Below are 20,687 nucleotides of genomic sequence, written 5' to 3' on the forward strand. Positions count from 1 at the left end.
CCCCTCCCTCCCTCCCTAACCCCTCCCTCTCCCCTCCTCCCTAACCCCCCCCTCTCCCCTCCCTCCCTAACCCCTCCCTCTCCCCACCCTAACCCCTCCCTCTCCCCTCCCTAACCCCTCCCTCTCCCCACCCTAACCCTTCCTCATCCCCTCCCTAACCCCCTCCTCCCTTTACCCCCCTCTCCCTTACCCCTCCCTCTCCCTCCCTCCCTAACCCCACCCCTCTCCCCTCCTCCCTATCCCCCCTCCCTCTCCCCTCCCACCCTAACCCCTCATTCTCCCCTCCCTCCCTAACCCCTCCCTCTCCCTCCCTCCCTAACCCCTCCCTCTCCCCTCCCTCCCTAACCCCTCCCTCTCCCCTCCCTCCCTAACCCCTCCTCTCTAACCCCTCCCTCTCCCCTCCCTCCCTAACCCCTCCCTCTCCCCACCCTCCCTACCCCACCCTCTCACCCTCCCCTCCCTAACCCCTCCCTCCCCTCCCTCCCCCTCCCTCTCCCCTCCCTCCCAAACCCCTCCCTCTCCCCCTCCCTCCCTAACCCCCTCCCTCCCCTAACCCCTCCCTCTCCCCTCCCACCCTAACCCCTCCCCCTCCCCACCCTCCTAACCCCTCCCTCTCCCTCCCTCCCTCCCTAACCACTCCTCTCCCCTCCCTCCCTAACCCCACCCCTCCCTCCCTACCCAAACCCCCTCCCACTCCCCCTCCCTAACCCCACCTCTCCCACCCAACCCACCCCTCCCTCTCCCTCCCTAACCCCCTCCCCACTCCCCTCCCTAACCCCCCTCCCACTCCCCCTCCCCCTAACCCCCACCCCTCTCCCCTCTCTAACCCCTCCCTCTCCCCTCCCTAACCCCTCCCTCTCCCCCTCCCTCTCCCCCTCCCTAACCCCTCCCTCTCCCCTCCCTAAACCCTCCCCTCCTCCCCACCCTCACCCCCTCCCTAACCCCTCTCCCTCTCCCTTCCCTAACCCCTCCCTCTCCCTTCCCTAACCCCACCCTCTCCTTCCCTAACCCCCTCCCTCTCCCCTTCCCTAACCCTCCCTCTCCCCTCCCTAACCCCTCCCTCTCCCCCCCTAACCCCCTCCCTCTCCCTTCCCTAACCCCTCCGTCTCCCCTCCCTAACCCCTCCCTCTCCCCTCCCTAACCTCTCCCTCTCCCCTCCCTAACCCCCCTCCCCTCCTACCCCTCCCTAACCCCTCCCTATCCCCTCCCTAACCCCCCTCCCCAACCCCTCCCTCTCCCCTCCCTAACCCCCCTCTCCCCTCCCTTCTCCCCTCCCTAACCCCTCCCTAACCCCTCCCTCTCCCCTCTCCACCTCCCTAACCCTCCCTCTCCCCTCCCCCTCCCTAACCCCTCCCTCTCCCTCCCTAACACCTCCCTCTCCCCTCCCTAACCCCTCCCCTCTCCCCTCCCTCTCCCCTCCCTAACCCCTCCCTCTCCCCTCACTAACCCCTCCCTCTCTCTCCCCCCCTCCCTCCCTCCCCCTCCCTCCTCCCTCCCCCTCCCTCCCCCTCCCCTCTCCCTCCCCCCTCCCTCTCCCCTCCCTAACCCCTCCCTCTCCCCCTCGCTCTCCCTCCCCCCTCCCTCCTCCCTCTCCCCTCCCCCCTCCCTCTCCCCTCCCTCTCCCTCCCTCTCCCCTCCCCCCTCCCCCCTCCCCCCTCCCTCTCCCCTCCCCCCTCCTCTCCCCTCCCCCTCCCCCCTCCCTCTCCCCTCCCTCTCCCCTCCCTCTCCCTCCCTCTCCCCCTCCCCTCCCTCTCCCCTCCCCTCCCTCTCCCCTCCCCCTCCCCTCCCCCTCCCCCTCCCCTCCCCCTCCTCTCCCTCTCCCCTCCCCCCTCCCTCTCCCCTCCCTAACCCCTCCCTCTCACCTCCCTAACCCCTCCCCCTCCCCTCCCTCTCCCCTCCCTCTCCCCTCCCTCTCCCCTCCCTCTCCCTCCCCTCCCTAACCCCTCCCTCTCCCCTCCCTCCCTCTCCCCTCCCCTCCCTCTCCCCTCCTCCCCTCTCCCCTCCCTCCCTAACCCCTCCCTCTCCCCTCCCTAACCCCTCCCTCTCCCCTCCCTAACCCCTCCCTCTCTCCCTCCCTAACCCCTCCCTCTCCCCTCCCTAACCCCTCTCTCTCTCTCTCTAACCCCTCTCTCTCTAGCCCCTCCCCCACCCTCTCTCTAGCCCCTCCCCCACCCTCTCTCTAGCCCCTCCCCCACCCTCTCTCTAGCCCCTCCCCCACCCTCTCTCCTAGCCCCTCCCCACCCTCTCTCTAGCCCCTCTCCACCCTCTCTCTAGCCCCTCCCCACCCTCTCTCTAGCCCCCCTCCCACCCTCTCTCTAGCCCCTCCCCCACCCTCTCTCTAGCCCTTCCCCACCCTCTCTCTAGCCCCTCCCCCACCCTCTCTCTAGCCCCTCCTCCACCCTCTCTAGCCCCTCCCCCACCCCTCTCTCGCCCCTCCCCCACCCTCTCTCTCGCCCCTCCCCCACCCTCTCTAGCCCCTCCCCCACCCCTCTCTCGCCCCTCCCCCACCCTCTCTCGCCCCTCCCCCACCCTCTCTCTTGCCCTCCCCCCACCCTCTCTCTTGCCCCTCCCCCACCCTCTCTCTTGCCCTCCCCCACCCTCTCTCTAGCCCCTCCCCCACCCTCACTCTAGCCCCTCCCCCACCCTCTCTCTAGCCCCCTCCCCCACCCTCTCTCTAGCCCCTCCCCCCACTCTCTCTCTAGCCCCTCCCCCACTCTCTCCTCTAGCCCCTCCCCCACCCTCTCTCTAGCCCCTCCCACCCTCTCTCTAGCCCCTCCCCACCATCTCTCTAGCCCCTCCCCACCCTCTCTCTAGCCCCTCCCCCACCCTCTCTCTAGCCCCTCCCCCACCCTCTCTCTAGCCCCTCCCCCACCCTCTCTCTAGCCCTCCCCCACCCTCTCTCTAGCCCCTCCCCCACCTCTCTCTAGCCCCTCCCCCACCCTCTCTCTCTGATCCCTCCCCCACCCTCTCTCTAACCCCTCCCCCACCCTCTCTCTAACCCCTCCCCCACCCTCTCTCTAACCCCTCCCCCACCCCCACCCTCTCTCTAACCCCTCCCCCACCCCCACCCTCTCTCTAACCCCTCCCCCACCCTCTCTGTAACCCCTCCCCCACCCTCTCTCTAACCCCTCCCCCACCCTCTCTCTAACCCCTCCCCCACCCCCACCCTCTCTCTAACCCCTCCCCCCACCCTCTGTCTAACCCCTCCCTCTCTCTAACCCCTCCCCCCACCCTCTCTCTAACCCCCTCCCCCACCCTCTGTCTAACCCCTCCCTCTCTCTAACCCCTCCCCCACCCTCTCTCTAACCCCTCACCCACCCTCTCTCTAAGCCTCCCCATCCTCTCTCTAACCCCTCCCTCTCTCTAACCCCTCCCCCATCCTCTCTCTAACCCTCCCCCACCCTCTCTCTAACCCCTCCCCCCACCCTCTCTCTAACCCCTCCCCCACACTCTCTCTAACCCCTCCCCCACCCTCCTCTAACCCCTCCCCACCCTCTCTCTAACCCCTCCCCCACCCTCTCTCTAACCCCTCCCCCACCCTCTCTCTAACCCCTCCCTCACCCTCTCTCTAACCCCTCCCTCACTCCTCCCCACCCTCTCTCTAACCCCTCTCTCTCTCTAGCCCCTCCCCACCCTCTCTCTAGCCCCCTCCCCCACCCTCTCTCTAGCCCCTCCCCCACCCTCTCTCTAGCCCCTCCCCCACCCTCTCTCTAGCCCCTCCACCACCCTCTCTCTAGCCCCTCCCCCACCCTCTCTCTAGCCCCCTCCCCCACCCCTCTCTCTATCCCCTCCCCCACCCTCTCTCTATCCCCTCCCCACCCTCTCTCTAGCCCCCTCCCCCACCCTCTCTCTAGCCCCTCCCCCACCCTCTCTCTAGCCCCTCCCCCACCCTCTCTCTAGCCCCTCCCCCACCCTCTCTCTAGCCCCCCCCACCCTCTCTCTAGCCCCCCCACCCTCTCTCTAGCCCCCCCCCACCCTCTCTCTAACCCCCTCCCCACCCTCCTCTCTAACCCCTCCCCCACCCTCTCTCTAACCCCTCCCCCACCCTCTCTCTTACCCCTCCCCCACCCTCTCTCTAACCCCTCCCCCACCCTCTCTCTAACCCCTCCCCCACCCTCTCTCTAACCCCTCCCCCCACCCTCTCTCTAACCCCTCCCTCACTCCTCCCTCACTCCTCCCCCACCCTCTCTCTAACCCCTCTCTCTCTCTCTGTAACCCCTCTCTCTCTCTCTCTAACCCCTCTCTCTCTCTCTAACCCCTCCTCTCCCCAGCCCATCCCTCTCCCCTCCCTAACCCCTCCCTCTCCCCTCCCTAACCCCTCCCTCTCCCCTCCCTAACCCTCCCTCTCCCCTCCCTAACCCCTCCCTCTCCCCTCCCTAACCCCTCCCTCTCCCCTCCCTAACCCCTCCCTCTCCCTCCCTCTCCCTCCCTCCCTAACCCCTCCCTCTCCCCTCCCTCCCGAACCCCTCCCTCTCCCCTCCCTAACCCCTCCCTCTCCCCTCCCTAACCCCTCCCTCTCCCATCCCTTACCCCTCCCCTCCCTTACCCCTCCCTAACCCCTCCCTCTCCCCTCCCTAACCCCTCCCTCTCCCCTCCCTAACCCCTCCCTCTCCCCCTCCCTAACCCCTCCCTCTCCCCTCCCTAACCCCTCCTCTCCCCTCCCTAACCCCTCCCTCTCCCCTCCCTAACCCCTCCCTCTCCCTCCCTAACCCCTCTCTCTCTCTCTCTAACCCCTCTCTCTAGCCCCTCCCCACCCTCTCTCTAGCCCCTCCCAACCCTCTCTCTAGCCCCACCCCACCCTCTCTCTAGCCCCTCCCCCACCCTCTCTCTAGCCCCTCCCCCATCCTCTCTCTAGCCCCTCCCCACCCTCTCTCTAGCCCCTCCCCCACCCTCTCTCTAGCCCCTCCCCCACCCTCTCTCTAGCCCCTCTCCCACCCTCTCTCTAGCCCCTCCCCCACCCTCTCTCTAGCCCTCCCCCACCCTCTCTCTAGCCCCTCCCCCGCCCTCTCTCTAGCCCCTCCCCCACCCTCTCTCTAGCCCCTCCCCACCCTCTCTCTAGCCCCTACCCCACCCTCTCTCTAGCCCCTCCCCACCCTCTCTCTAGCCCCTCCCCCACCCTCTCTCTAGCCCCCCCGCCCTCTCTCTAAGCCCCCCCGCCCTCTCTCTAGCCCCCCGCCCTCTCTCTAGCCCCTCCCCACCCTCTCTCTAGCCCCTCCCCCACCCTCTCTCTAGCCCCTCCCCCACCCTCTCTCTAGCCCCTCCCCCACCCTCTCTCTAGCCCCTCCCCACCCCTCTCTCTCTAGCCCCTCCCACCCACTCTCTCTCTAGCCCCTCCCCCACCCTCTCTCTCTGATCCCTCCCCACCCTCTCTCTCTAATCCCTCCCCCACCCTCTCTCTAACCCCTCCCCCACCCTCTCTCTAACCCTCCCCCACCCTCTCTCAAACCCCTCCCCCTCCCTCTCTCTAACCCCTCCCCCACCCTCTCTCTAACCCCTCCCCCACCCTCTCTCTACCCCTCCCCACCCTCTCTCTAACCCCTCCCCCACCCTCTCTCTAACCCCTCCCCCACCCTCTCTCTAACCCCTCCCCCACCCTCTCTCTAACCCCTCCCCCACCCTCTCTCTAAACCCCTCCCCCACCCTCTCTCTAACCCCCTTCCCCACCCTCTCTCTAACCCCTCCCTCACTCCTCCCACCCTCTCTCTAACCCCTCTCTCTCTCTAGCCCCTCCCCACCCTCTCTCTAGCCACTCCCCCACCCTCTCTCTAGCCCCTCCCCCACCCCTCTCTCTAGCCCCTCCCCCACCCTCTCTCTAGCCCCTCCCCACACTCACTCTAGCCCCTCCCCCACCCTCTCTCTAGCCCCTCCCTCTCTCTAACCCCTCCCCCACCCTCTCTCTAACCCCTCCCCCACCCTCTCTCTAACCCCTCCCCCACACTCTCTCTAACCCCTCCCCACCCTCTCTCTAACCCCTCCCCCACCCTCTCTCTAACCCCTCCCCCACCCTCTCTCTAACCCCTCCTCACTCCTCCCCACCCTCTCTCTAACCCCTCTCTCTCTCTAGCCCCTCCCCCACCCTCTCTCTAGCCCCTCCCCCACCCTCTCTCTAGCCCCTCCCCCACCCTCTCTCTAGCCCCTCCCCCACCCTCTCTCTATCCCCTCCCCCACCCTCTCTCTAGCCTCTCCCCCACCCTCTCTCTAGCCCCTCCCCCACCCTCTCTCTAGCCCCTCCCCCACCCTCTCTCTAGCCCCTCCCCCACCCTCTCTCTAGCCCCCCCCCACCCTCTCTCTAGCCCCCCCCCCACCCTCTCTCTAGCCCCCCCCACCCTCTCTCTAGCCCCCCCCACCCTCTCTCTAGCCCCCCCACCCTCTCTCTAACCCCTCCCCACCCTCTCTCTAACCCCTCCCCACCCTCTCTCTAACCCCTCCCCCACCCTCTCTCTAACCCCCTCCCCCACCCTCTCTCTAACCCCTCCCCCACCCTCTCTCTAACCCCTCCCCCACCCTCTCTCTAACCCCTCCCCCCACCCTCTCTCTAACCCCTCCCCCACCCTCTCTCGTAACCCTCCCTCACTCCTCCCCCACCCTCTCTCTAACCCCTCTCTCTCTCTCTGTAACCCCTCTCTCTCTCTCTCTAACCCCCCTCTCTCTCTCTAACCCCTCCCTCTCCCCAGGCCCCTCCCTCTCCCCTCCCTAACCCCTCCCTCTCCCCTCCTAACCCCTCCCTCTCCCCTCCCTAACCCCTCCCTCTCCCCTCCCTAACCCCTCCCTCTCCCCTCCCTCTCCCCTCCCTCTCCCCTCCCTCCCTAACCCCTCCCTCTCCCCTCCCTCCCTAACCCCTCCCTCTCCCCTCCCTAACCCCTCCCTCTCCCTCCCTTACCCCTCCCCTCCCTTACCCCTCCCTAACCCCTCCCTCTCCCCTCCCTAACCCCTCCCTCTCCCCTCCCTAACCCCTCCCTCTCCCCTCCCTAACCCCTCCCTCTCCCCTCCCTAACCCCTCCCTCTCCCCTCCCTAACCCCTCCCTCTCCCCTCCCTAACCCCTCCCTCTCTCTCTCTCTAACCCCTCTCTCTCTAGCCCCTCCCCCACCCTCTCTCTAGCCCCTCCCCCACCCTCTCTCTAGCCCCTCCCCCACCCTCTCTCTAGCCCCTCCCCCACCCTCTCTCTAGCCCCTCCCCCACCCTCTCTCTAGCCCCTCCCCCACCCTCTCTCTAGCCCTCCCCCCACCCTCTCTCTAAGCCCCTCCCCACCCTCTCTCTAGCCCCTCCCCCACTCTCTCTCTAGCCCCTCCCCCACCCCTCTCTCTAGCCCCTCCACCACTCTCTCTCTAGCCCCTCCCCCACCCTCTCTCTCTGATCCCTCCCCCACCCTCTCTCTCTAATCCCTCCCCCACCCTCTCTCTAACCCCTCCCCCACCCTCTCTCTAACCCCTCCCCCACCCTCTCTCAAACCCCTCCCCCTCCCTCTCTCTAACCCTCCCCCTCCCTCTCTCTAACCCCTCCCCCACCCTCTCTCTAACCCCTCCCCACCCTCTCTCTAACCCCTCCCCCACCCCCTCTCTAACCCCTCCCCCACCCTCTCTCTAACCCCTCCCCCACCCTCTCTCTAACCCCTCCCCCACCCTCTCTCTAACCCCCTCCCCCACCCTCTTTCTAACCCCTCCCCCACCCTCTCTCTAACCCCTCCCCCACCCTCTCTCTAACCCCTCCCCCACCCTCTCTCTAACCCCTCCCCCACCCTCTCTCTAACCCCTCCCTCACTCCTCCCCACCCTCTCTCTAACCCCTCTCTCTCTCTAGCCCCTCCCCACCCTCTCTCTAGCCACTCCCCCACCCTCTCTCTAGCCCCTCCCCCACCCTCTCTCTAGCCTCTCCCCCACCCTCTCTCTATCCCCTCCCCACCACTCTCTCTAGCCCCTCCCCCACCCTCTCTCTAGCCCCTCCTCACTCCTCCCCACCCTCTCTCTAACCCCTCTCTCTCTCTAGCCCCTCCCCACCCTCTCTCTAGCCACTCCCCCACCCTCTCTCTAGCCCCTCCCCCACCCTCTCTCTAGCCTCTCCCCCACCCTCTCTCTATCCCCCTCCCCACCCTCTCTCTAGCCCCTCCCCCCACCCTCTCTCTAGCCCCTCCCCCACACTCACTCTAGCCCCTCCCCCACCCTCTCTCTAGCCCCTCCCCCACCCTCTCTCTGGCCCCTCCCCCACCCTCTCTCTGGCCCCCCCCACCCTCTCTCTGGCCCCCCCCCACCCTCTCTCTGGCCCCCCCCCACCCTCTCTCTGGCCCCCCCCCACCCTCTCTCTAGCCCCTCCCTCACTCCTCCCCACCCTCTCTCTAACCCCTCTCTCTCTCTAGCCCCTCCCCACCCTCTCTCTAGCCACTCCCCCACCCTCTCTCTAGCCCCTCCCCCACCCTCTCTCTAGCCTCTCCCCCACCCTCTCTCTATCCCCTCCCCACCCTCTCTCTAGCCCCTCCCCCACCCTCTCTCTAGCCCCTCCCCCACACTCACTCTAGCCCCTCCCCCACCCTCTCTCTAGCCCCTCCCCCACCCTCTCTCTGGCCCCTCCCCCACCCTCTCTCTGGCCCCCCCCCACCCCTCTCTCTGGCCCCCCCCCCACCCTCTCTCTGGCCCCCCCCCACCCTCTCTCTGCCCCCCCCACCCTCTCCTCTGGCCCCCCCCCACCCTCTCTCTGGCCCCCCCCCCACCCTCTCTCTGGCCCCCCCCACCCTCTCTCTAGCCCCTCCCCCTCCCCACCCTCTCTCTAGCCCCTCCCGCTCCCCACCCTCTCTCTAGCCCCTCCCCCTCCCCACCCTCTCTCTAGCCCCTCCCCCACCCTCTCTCTAGCCCCTCCCCCACCCTCTCTCTAGCCCCTCCCCCACCCTCTCTCTAGCCCCTCCCCCACCCTCTCTCTAGCCCCTCCCCCACCCTCTCTCTAGCCCCTCCCCCACCCTCTCTCTCGCCCCTCCCCCACCCTCTCTCTCTGGCCCCCTCCCCCACCCTCTCTCTAACCCCTCCCAACCCTCTCTCTAACCCCTCCCCCACCCTCTCTCTAACCCCTCCCCCAACCTCTCTCTAACCCCTCCCCCACCCTCTCTCTAACCCCTCCCCCTCTCTCTAACCCCTCCCCCTCTCTCTAACCCCTCCCCACCCACTCCCTAACCCCTCCCCACCCACTCCCTAACCCCTCCCCCACCCACTCTCTAACCCCTCCCCCACCCACTCTCTAACCCCTCCCCCACCCTCTCTCTAACCCCGCCCCACCCTCTCTCTAACCCCTCCCCCACCCTCTCTCTAACCCCTCCCCCACCCTCTCTCTAACCCCTCCCCCACCGTCTCTCTAACCCCTCCCCCACCCTCTCTCTAACCCCTCCCTCACTCCTCCCCCACCCCCTCTCTAGCCCCTCCCCACCCCCTCTCTAGCCCCTCCCCCACCCCCTCTCTAGCCCCTCCCCCTGCCTTCCGTCATGTTGACCTGGCTCGGCGCCGCCATGTCGGTGACAGACGGTATGACCTTTCTCTTCCCTCACTCTCGGGCGCTGGATTCTGCTCCCCGGCCCCGGGTCCTCGGTTTGGGTTCTCGTCCGTTAATGGGCTTGTGACCGCGGCCTCAAGCCGGCTGCAGCCACGGCCTCCCGTTCTGGGTCGCGCCGGGGAAGTGCCGGCCTCTGGCGGCCCGGTTCCTGGACATTTGTGACCCGGTTAACAGGCCACTTTTTTGTGTTTAGTACGTCCGGGACCTTATAGAGGCAAAATAGAGGAGGGTTCACTCAGCGGGGATGCTGTCGGAGAGCCAGACATCCCGCAGGCGAACGGGAATGAATTGAAGAAAAGCTTCACTCCCCACATGCAGCGTTTCAAAGACAGCTCCCTGCAACCCACCCTGCCCCATTGGGGGAGGGGGGCGAATAGGGAGTGGGGGGTGGCGAGGGCGAATAGAGGGAGTGGGGGGTGGCGAGGGCGAATAGAGGGGAGTGGGGGGGTGGCGAGGGCGAATAGAGGGAGTGGGGGGTTGGCGAGGGCGAATAGAGGGAGTGGGGGGTGGCGAGGGCGAATAGAGGGAGTGGGGGTGGCGAGGGCGAATAGAGGGAGTGGGGGTGGCGAGGGCGAATAGAGGAGTGGTGGGGGAAATAGAGGGAGTTGGGGTGGTGGGGCAATAGAGGTGGTGGGGGGATAGAGGGATTTGGAATGGAGGGGTTGGTGGGAATAGGGAGAGGTGGGAATAGAGGGAGTGGGGTGGTGGTGGTGGGAATAGGGGGAGGGGAGTGGGGAGTAGAGGGAGTGGGGGAAGGGGGAATAGAGGGAGTGGGGGGGCGGTTAGGTCTTAAATGGGTCAGGCCTCTGAGGGGGCGATGGTGTGAAATCACACCCTTTAACGGGGGGGTGGTGGCGGCCAGAGCCCTTGTGTGGTATGGGCTTGGGAGGGTACCGTGGCAGTTTGGGCTTGGGGAAGTCTCGTGGAGGTTTACTGCAGGTCTGTAGAATAGTTACCCGGAAGTTCGAAGTGTTTTTAATGCTTTTTAAGGGCAGCTACTGATGTAACACATTGAACCATCTTAAGTTTGTGATTGAAATTACATTTCAGATGTTTTTCATGCAGGGCAATTGCCCAGGGGAAATTTACACATCCCAGGCAATGCGGTGCAAACTTTACCTTGAAACTTCTGGGGTGGGGTTTGGTACCTCCCAAATATGACATCCTGGAGTTCGAACATTGTGATGCAATTCCTTCCTTCTCTATTACAAATTATGTCATCTGCACCTCTTGGAGGTGCTATTCCTACGTCTACAGTTCTTGCTTGTGCCCTATGAGAAACATAAGAACTAGGAGCAGGAGTAGGCCATCTGGCCCCTCGAGCCTGCTCCACCATTCAATGAGATCATGGCTGATCTTTTGTGGACTCAGCTCCACTTTCCGGCCTCTTGCTAACTTTCCCTCATATTACCTCTTAGCCTTTTTAATCTCTTTCTAATATGTTTAGTAGCTTTCCTACATTTTTACATTATTACTGGATCTACAAGTGTTAAATACATTAAAAGAAATAAATTGAAAGTACCCAATTCATTTTTTTTCCAATTAAGGGGCAATTTAGTGTGGCCAATCCACCTAGCCTGCATATCTTTGGGTTGTAGGGGCAAAATCCACGCAAACACGGGGACAATGTACAAACTCCACTCGGACAGTGACCCCAGAGCTGGGATAGAACCTGGGACCTCAGCATCACGCAGCAGGGCTAACCCAATGCGCCACCGTGCTGCCCTGTGTTAAATACATTTTAGTTTAAAATTTGAGTCTATTCACCCAAGTGATTCCAGCTTTTGAAATGTTCTTTTATGTTGACCTATCTGATTCTGTAATTTTTCTACCACTTTCCTTTTAAAAAAAAAAAAAAATTATTAAAGTTTTTCGATCAAACAAAAACAAAAATTTCCCATTTTACAACTTTGTAATAATATATACATTGATCGTTTTTAAAATAAATAATATGCTAACTAACGGCAACTGCCAACAACAAAATAAGAAACAACAGAAATAGTAACTAAAATAATAACTTCGTAAAATCTAATACAAATAACTAATATATAAACACACACAAAACCCCTGAGGACCCAAATGAGTCCTCCCCCCCCCCCCCCCCCCCCCCCCCCCCCCTCTCCCTCCCCCCTGGGTTGCTGCTGCTACCTTTCCTATTTTCCCTTATCGCTCTGCGAGATAGTCGAGGAACGGTTGCCACCGCCTGGTGAACCCTTGAGCCGAACCTCTTAGTGCGTACTTTATCCGCTCCAATTTTATGAACCCTGCCATGTCGTTTATCCAGGCCTCCACGCCCGGGGGTTTAGCTTCTTTCCACATAAGTAGAATCCTTCGCCGGGCTACTAGGGACGCAAAGGCCAAAACATCGGCCTCTCTCGCCTCCTGCACTCCCGGCTCATCTGCAACCCCAAATATAGCCAACCCCAGCCTGGTTCGACTCGGACCCCCGCCACCTTTGAAATCACTTTTGCCATACCCACCCAGAACCCATGCAATACCGGACATGACCAAAACATGTGGGTGTGGTTCGCCGGGCTTCCCGCGCATCTCCCGCACCTATCCTCCACTCCAAAAAATCAACTCAGCCTTGCTCCAGTCATATGTGCCCTGTGTAGAACCTTGAATTGTATCAGGCTGAGCCTGGCGCACGAGGACGAAGCGTTTACCCTACTTAGGGCATCTGCCCACAGCCCCTCCTCAATCTCTTCCCCCAGCTCCTCCTCCCATTTTCCCTTCAGCTCCTCTACCATCGCCTCCCCCTCGTCTCTCATTTCCCTATATATATCTGACACCCTACCATCACCCACCCATGCCCCCGAAATCACTCTGTCCTGGATCTCTTGCGCCGGGAGCTGCGGAAACTCACTCACCTGTTGCCTCACAAATGCCCTCACTTGCATATAGCGAAATGCATTCCCAGGTGGCAACCCATATTTTTCTGTCAGTGCTCCCAGACTCGCGAACGTCCCGTCTTAGAACAAGTCCTTCAATTTCGCAATTCCTGGTCGCTGCCAAGATTTAAATCCCCCATCTATTCTTCCCGGGACGAACCTGTGGTTGTTCCTTATCGGGGACCACACTGAGGCACCCGTCACTCCCTTATGTCGTCTCCACTGCCCCAAATTTTCAGAGTTGCCACCACCACTGGGTTTGTGGTGTATTTCTTCGGGGAGAACGGCAACGGCGCTGTCGCCAGTGCTTTTAGGCTAGTTTCCCTACAGGATGCCATCTCCAGTCTTTTCAACGCCGCTCCTTCCCCTTCCCTCATCCACTTACATATCATTGACACGTTGGCGGCCCAATAATAATCACTTAGACTCGGCAGTGCCAGTCCCCCTCTGTCCCTACTGCGCTGCGGGAACCCCCTCTTTACTCTTGGGGTCTTTCCAGCCCTCACAAAGCTCATAATACTCTTGTCCACCTTCTTAAAAAAGGCCTTTGTAATCAGTACAGGGAGGTACTGGAACACAAAAAGAAACCTCGGAAGGACCACCATTTTAACCGCCTGCACCCTGCCCGCCAATGACAGGGGCGCCATGTCCCACCTCCTAAAGTCCTCTTCCATCTGCTCTACCAGTCGTGCCAAGTTAAGCTTATGCAATGTTCCCCAGTTCCTGGCCACCTGGATCCCTAAATACCGGAAATCTCTTATTACCCTCCTCAACGGTAAATCGTCTATTCCCCTGCCCTGTTCCCCGGGGTGCATCACAAACAGTTCACTCTTCCCCATATTCAATTTATATCCTGAAAATTCTCCAAACTCCCTGAGTGTCTGCATTATCTCAGGCTTCTACCACTTTCCTATATAAGTGTTTTCCATTGCTGATCTATTGTTTCAGTTTGCCAATTTTTCCTTCAATTAAGTCTGAATGGAGTACTCAAAAATAAGCTTTTAATCTTACTATTTTTCCTTTTCTAGTCCAGTATTCTTGTTTAGGGTGGCACGGTGATGCAGTGGTTAGCACTGCTGCCTCATGGCGCAGACGTCCCAGGTTCAATCCTGGCTGTGGGTCAGTGTCCGTGTGGAGTTTTCACATTCTCCCGGTGTTTGCTTGGGTTTCGCCTCCACAACCCAAAAGATGTGCAGGGTAGGTGGATTGGCCACGCTAAATTGCCCCTTAATTGGAAAAACATGAATTGGGTATTCTGAATTTATAAAAAAGAAAGTATGCTTGTTTTTCCTCTTTTGTTCTTGAACTAATCTTAACCATGTTGATGTTACTGTTTTCAACATGTGTCCATACTTTTAGGTTGCCCACTTGACCTGCATCATTACCTCGAATAGGGTCCAGTACAGATTCTTGTTTGTTCTAGTAGAAACATATTGGCCCAGGTTTTGTGGTCAGTGACGAATGAATGGTGCCATCATTCATTTACTTACTCACAGGCTTTTTGTGGGCTATTGCACTGGAATTTGTAGTGATTAGAAATTAATTTCAGTGCAGATATGCAGGTGGCAAGGAACAGTATAGCTCCTTAACCCAATCAGGTAAAGACTTAATGAAGCATGCAGAGACTGAACCAGCAAGTATAAATTAGAACGGTTAAAGCCAAGTCATCTACAGAAAGTGAAATAGAGAGAGAAAGAAAGAGGGATTAAGAGAGACTAAAGTGATGGAAGGAAAAAAAAAATGTTTTCCAAGATTTCCAACAATAATTAAAATCAGATGGAATGAGACACCACACTTTTAAAAGTTAATTTTTAGTGTTGGAGTGGTTGTTTGGCTGTAAATCTACAATTATTACAACTCCTAAAATTGCACTTTTATTTAAAAGCAAATCAATTTTATCGGGAGCATTAGCCATTGTTCAATTGGTAGCTCTCTCGCCTCTGAGTCAAAGTTGTGGGTTCAATCTCATTTTGGTCGGAAAAATGGAAAGGCAACTTATTGAAATGGAGAGAGATTTCAGAGTGCTTTGGTGCTGAGGGATCTGTGTGTCCTTGTGCGTAAATCACAGAAAACTAGCATGTAGGTACAGCAGGTTATAAGGCAAATGGAATTTCGGCCTGTATAGGTAAAAGAATAGAGTATAAACGTCGGGAAGTGTTGCTGCAACTGTGCAAGGCATTGGTGAGACCGCACCTGGAGTACCATGTAGTTTTGGTCTCCTTATTTGAGGAGGGATGTAGTCGCATTAGAGACAATTCAGAGGAGGTTAATTAGATTGATTCCAGAGATATGGGGTTTGTCTTATGAAAATAAATTGAGCAGTTTAGGCTTATACTCTCTCAAATTTATAAGAATGAGAGGTGATCTAATTGAGGTATACAAGATGATAAAAGGTATTTACAAAGTTGACATAGACCAGATGCTTCCTCTTGTGGAGCAATCTAGAATGAGAGGTCACAGCTCTAGGATACAGGGTAGCAGATTTAAAACAGATGAGGAGAAATTACTTCTCTCAAAGAGTTGTGAACTGTGGAATTCACTACCCCAGAGTGCGGTGAATGCTGGGACATTGAGTAAATTTAAGGAGGAGATAGATTTTTTAAAAAAAATTATTTTTATTTTTAAATAAATTTAGAGTGCCCAATTATTTTTTTCCCAATTAAGGGGCAATGTTTTGTGGCCAATCCACCTAACCAACACATCTTTGGGTTGTGGGGGTGAAACCCATGCAGACACAGGGAGAATGGACAGATTTTTAATTAGTAATGGTTGAAGGGTTACAGAGAAAGGGCAGGAAAATAGAATTGAGGCCAAAAGGAGATCAGTCATGGTCGTATTGAATGGCAGAGCGGGTTCAAGGGATGAATTGCCTACTCCTGCTCCTAGTTCTTATGTTCTAAACCTGGAGCTGAAAACTCAAAGCTGATATTCCAGTGCTGTACTGAGGGAATGTTGTACTGTCGAAGTTGCTGACTTTCAGATGAGGTTTGGAAACTTCCCTTGGCATTACTCCAAAGAAGAGCAATAGGGTTATTCCTGGATAAAAGCAAATTACTGCGGATGCTGGAATCTGAAACGAAAGAGAAAATGCTGGAAAAGTTCAGCAGGTCTGGCAGCACCTGTAGGGAGAGAAAAGAGCGAACGTTTCGAGTTGAAACGTTAGCTCTTTTCTCTCCCTACAGATGCTGCCAGACCTGTTGAGATTTTCCAGCATTTTCTCTTTCGTTATAGGCTTATCCCTGATGTCTTGGACAATATTTCTTGCTCAATCAACATCACAAGACAGATTATTTGGTTATTTTAACATGAAGTTTGTGTCGTGCAAATTGGCTGATTTTAGGACATGTACATAGGTAGGTATCAATTCTTCTATGTATAAAGCTACTTTGTTAAAAAACATATACAAATAGGAGATTTTCCTGGGTTATTTAAGTGGTTGAGGGGTGGTGGGAAGGTAGATGCTGAATGTGTTGGCTTTGAATAAGAATGGGTTTTGTTTAAAAGTTATATTTTGTGATAAAATTACTTCTTGATCTGACCTAATTCTTAATTTTTGAATGTCCCAGCAACATATTTTAATCCTAGCTTGCCAAGAATATGCAGTCTTGAAAAATAACAAAGGAAGCTCCCTGTACTTGATTTCAGAATAATGTATTGGGAGTGAAGAGAAGATATCAATAAAATAAAAACTAATGATTACAAATGCTTATGAGTGAAGTCAAATCTTATTAAACTGGGAAATGTGTTACACTCAATATTAATGAAACCAATGGGATTGGAAAACTGTTGAGTGTTATTACCTCTCAAAATGTTTCCATTTCAGATGAAGTTATACGCAAGCGGCTCCTAATTGATGGAGATGGTGCTGGTGATGATCGACGCATTAACCTACTGCTGAAAAGCTTCATTAAGTGGTGTAATTCAGGATCGCAAGAGGAGGGGTATGTGATTAGTTTTAATTAAGTTGAACATGTCTTATCAATGACCTCTTAGTAAAAGGATCACACATGGAAAGGTATTATAATACATTAGATTCAATTTGTAGAAATTTATGCTTCATACTGACTATAATCGTATTTACTACATCACGTTCAATTTAAAAGCCAAATACATTTTGTGTATTTCTATTGAATAAGGACAGTTTGAGCACTAATAAAAATTATTTTTCCAATCTCTGATGCTATATTTAAAAGCACTTGTCCACAAGCTCATAGTCAAATTACGATGCGTCCAGCGTTTCTAGAGAACAAATGTAACACATCTCTAAAGATTTGTTGTTAACAGGGTGGAAATAGTACTCCATGGGTTGCTTGGTCTTGATCTACAAGCAAGTTTTTTTTAAGAATAGGACATAAGTAGAATAGTTACTGTGTTCTGTGGCAGAATAGATTATATTTTGTTACTTCATAGATTTCATAGAATTTATAGTGCAGAAGGAGGCCATTCGATCCATTGCGTCTGCACCGACTCTTGGAAAGAGCACCCTATTTAAGCCCAGACTTCCACCCTATCCCAGTAACCCCACCTAACCTTTTTTTTTGGACACTTAAGGGCAATTTATCATGGCCAATCCACCTAATCTGCACATCTTTGGACTGTGGGAGGAAATCGGAGCATCCGGAGGAAACCCACGCAGACGCGGGGAGAAAGTGCAGACTCCACACAGACAGTGACCCAAGCCAGGAATCAAAGCTGGGACCCTGGAGCTGTGAAGCAACTGTGCTAACCACTATGCTATCGTGCTGCCCAATAGAATCATAGAATCCCTACAGTGCAGAAGGAGGCTATTCGGCCCATCGAGTCTGCACCGGCTTTTGGAAAGCACACCTTATTTGAGCCCAAGCCTCCACCTATCCCCATAGCCCTACCTAACATTTTGGACACTAAGGGGCAATTTTAGTATGGCCAGTTCACCTAACCTGCCCATCTTTGGACTGTTGGAGGAAACGGGAGCACCCAGAGCAAACCCACGCAGACACGGGGAGAACGTGCAAACTCCACATAGTCAGTCACCCGAGGCCGGAATTGAATCTGGGTCCTTGGATCTGTGAGGCAGCAGTGTTAACCACTGTCCCACATTGGAGACTACTGGCACTTTGGTCATTTATTTAATTAAAAATAACTTGTGTAAGTCACTAGTTTGATTATTTGATCACGCATTTAATTTCAGGAACGTTATGTTATTTAATGGCTTCCACTTTGTACTGATACTAAATTTGCATTGTATAAACTAAGGTCAAGATTTGCCTTTCCGAGGGCAGCACGGTGGCGCGGTGGGTTGGCACCGCGGCCTCACGGCGCTGAGGTCACAGGTTCGATCCCGGCTCTGGGTCACTGTCCGTGTGGAGTTTGCACATTCTCCCCGTGTTTGCATGGGTTTCGCGCCCACAACCCAGAAATGTGCAAGCTAGGTGAATTGCCCACGCTAAATTGCCCCTTAATTGGAAAAAATGAATTGGGTACTCTGAAATTTAAAAAAAAAAAAATTGCCTTTCTGGGATTGATTCTACTATACTTTCCTTGTGTGTCACATTGTGTTTTTATTCTGGATTTAGGTTGTATCTGCACTCTAACTTTAGTGTTGCGAAGCCACTGTGGTTGTAGTCCAAATTTACCCTTGTATGTAAAGAGGTGTGGTTGGTGTTATGCTGTTTTGTGGACATGTGAATTAAGAGCAGGAGTAGGCTATACAGCCCTGAGAGCCTGGTCTGCCATTTAATAAGGTAATGGCTGACCTGAATGTGGCCTCAACTCTACTTTTCCAGGGCAGCACGGCGGTGCAGTGGCTAGCACTGCTGCCTCACGACGCCGAGGTCCCAGGTTCGATCCCGGCTCTGGGTCACTGTTCGTGTGGAGTTTGCATATTCTCCATGTGTTTGCATGGGTTTTGTCCCCACAACCCAAAGCTGGGCACGGTAGGGGGATTGGCCACGCTAAATTGCCCCTTAATTGGAAAAAATGAATTCGGTACTCTAAATTTAATTTTTAAAAACTCTACTTTTCCACCATCCTAGAAATCGGTCAAGTTATCCTCTCTGAACTCTTTCTAACACAACTATCTCCTTTCTTAAGTAAGAAGATCAAAACTGTACTCCAGATGTGGTCTCACCAACTCTGTACCATTGCAACAACATTTCCCTACTTTTATGCTTGCAGTTAATGCCAACATTCATTCCATTTGCCTTCCTAATCACATACAGTACCTGCATACTAACCTTTTGGTATTCATGTAGCTGATATCTCTGTGAGGAGCCTAGATTCGATTTTGTAATTGTAATTGAGTGGGAAAAATAATTAAGAACTATTAATGGCATTTACTTTGATCACTATTGTTACAGACGTTTCTCATAGACACAATTTTAAAGCACGGGTTTTCAAAATGGCTTATCAAAATGATGGATAATGTGTGCAGCACGGTGGTGTAGTGGTTAGCACTGCTGCCTCATGGCGCCGAAGTGTGGAGTTTGTATATTCTCCCCGTGTTTGCGAGGGTTTCGCCTCCACAGCCCAAAGATGCGCAGGCCAGATGGATTGGCCACGCTGAATTGCCCCTTAATTGGAAAAAATTAATTGGGTACTCTAAATTTATTTTTTAAAAATGATGGATAATATGTTTAGCAATGTAGAAGATAACGGTTTTTTCCTTTTTCCTCCCTCGAAAGATGCTGTGCATTTCCAGCATTTTCTGTTTATAATCCATCTCATTCACTATTGCTTACGTTCATGTCCAGGGCACGTTCAGACAATTTTCACCTCCCATTCCTTTTTAAAAAAAAATTTAGAGTACCCAATTCATTTTTTCCAATTAAGGGGCAATTTAGTCTGGCCAATCCACCTACCCTGCACATCTTTGGGTTGTGGGGCTGAAACCCACGCAGAAACGGGGAGAATGTGCAAACTCCACATGGACAGTGACCCAGAGCCGGATTGAACCTGGGACCTCAGCGCCGTGAGGCAGCAGTGTTAACCACTGCACCACCGAGCTGCCCCCTTCACCTCCCATTCCTGCATTGTTATCTCTGTATTAAATTGTGTATCTGTTATTATAAATATTATGAAACGGACCTGCTGGGTACTCTTTGTAAAAGATTGCATTTCTTGAGTGCAGAGTAAGTTTCCTTTGTGTCCAAAGTTTTGTGGAGTTCTCTTTTGATTTTGCACATATAATTTGTCTGCTCCCATGACCTGGTTATGTTCACGTGAATAGCAAAGAGAGGAAAAGATCAGCTTAGTGCATCACAAATACTATTGTGGTGCAGGTTCCATATATGTTGACACCCACACATCTATCAACTGCCAATCGCCTGGAAAAAGCAAGGAAAAAAACTATAGACCAATGTGGGGGGAAAAAAACCTCTAGGACATTTCTCTGATACCTAAAAGCAATCAAACAAGTTTTAAGATGCGGCGGTTACTGGGGGAAATGTTCCCTGCTACCCATTCTCTCTCTAAATGCAGTTATGTTACCCACCCTGCAGCTCTCCCTTAAGTGCTTCCACTGAATCCGCAACTTGTTTCATAAATCACTGATTTTGAACACAAGTACCTCCCGATAATACTTATTTAAATGATATACACGTCTCATGATCCTCCTCAATATATTTAACTTAAACAGACTACCCTGGAATAAAAATAGAAAATGCTGGAAATTCTCAGTAGGGCAGGCAGTGTGTGTGGAGAGAGAAACTGAGTTAACATTTTAGGTCTTATCATCAGAACTGATAAATATTAGAGATGTAATAGGTTTTATTTAACAATCCAGGAGTGGGGAGGAAAGTACCTAAGGGAAAATCTATGATTGGCTGAGAGGAAGGAATGATTAAATGACAAAAGTGATGATGATGATGATGCAAGATGAAAAGGGCTAGTGACGGGGCAAGTAAAAAAACTGTAGTATGGAAAAATGGGACCAGTGGTTTTGATCTGAAGTTGTTACTCAGTGTTGAATTTGGAAGGTTGTAAAGTGTCTAATCGAAAGATGAGTAGCCGTCCTTGAGCTTCCATCAAGCTTCATTGGAATGGTGTTGGAAGCTGAGGTGGGAGTGAGCCAAAGAATTAAAATGGCAAGCTATTGGAAGCTCAGGATCTGACGATTCAGAGACTGAATCTAATGTTTAAAGACCTCATTGGAATGGTGTTGGAAGCTGAGGTGGGAGTGAGCCAAAGAATTAAAATGGCAAGCTATTGGAAGCTCAGGATCTGACGATTCAGAGACTGAATCTAATGTTTAAAGACCTCAATCAAATCTTCTTCAAGTCTTAGCTTTTG

The 20,687-nt window shown here is 54.9% G+C and overlaps 1 protein-coding gene across 2 annotated transcripts in view; it reads left to right on the forward strand.

Annotated features, from left to right (window-relative positions):
• Positions 1-20,687, forward strand: part of thoc7 (THO complex 7) — a 460,501-nt gene that overhangs the window by 429,236 nt on the left and 10,578 nt on the right. Inside the window, exons 2-3 of one of the 2 annotated variants that reach the window (XM_072472339.1) lie at positions 9,456-9,500; positions 16,243-16,360. In XM_072472339.1, coding sequence (XP_072328440.1) covers positions 9,461-9,500; positions 16,243-16,360 — 158 coding nt within the window. In that variant the 5' untranslated portion in view covers positions 9,456-9,460. Of the gene's footprint in view, positions 1-9,455; positions 9,501-15,747; positions 15,773-16,242; positions 16,361-20,687 lie in introns of those variants that run through there. The other variant, XM_072472340.1, reaches the window with a different exon arrangement.

Source organism: Scyliorhinus torazame, chromosome 13 (genome assembly GCF_047496885.1).
Source record: "Scyliorhinus torazame isolate Kashiwa2021f chromosome 13, sScyTor2.1, whole genome shotgun sequence".
NCBI classification, from domain to species: Eukaryota; Metazoa; Chordata; class Chondrichthyes; order Carcharhiniformes; family Scyliorhinidae; genus Scyliorhinus; species Scyliorhinus torazame.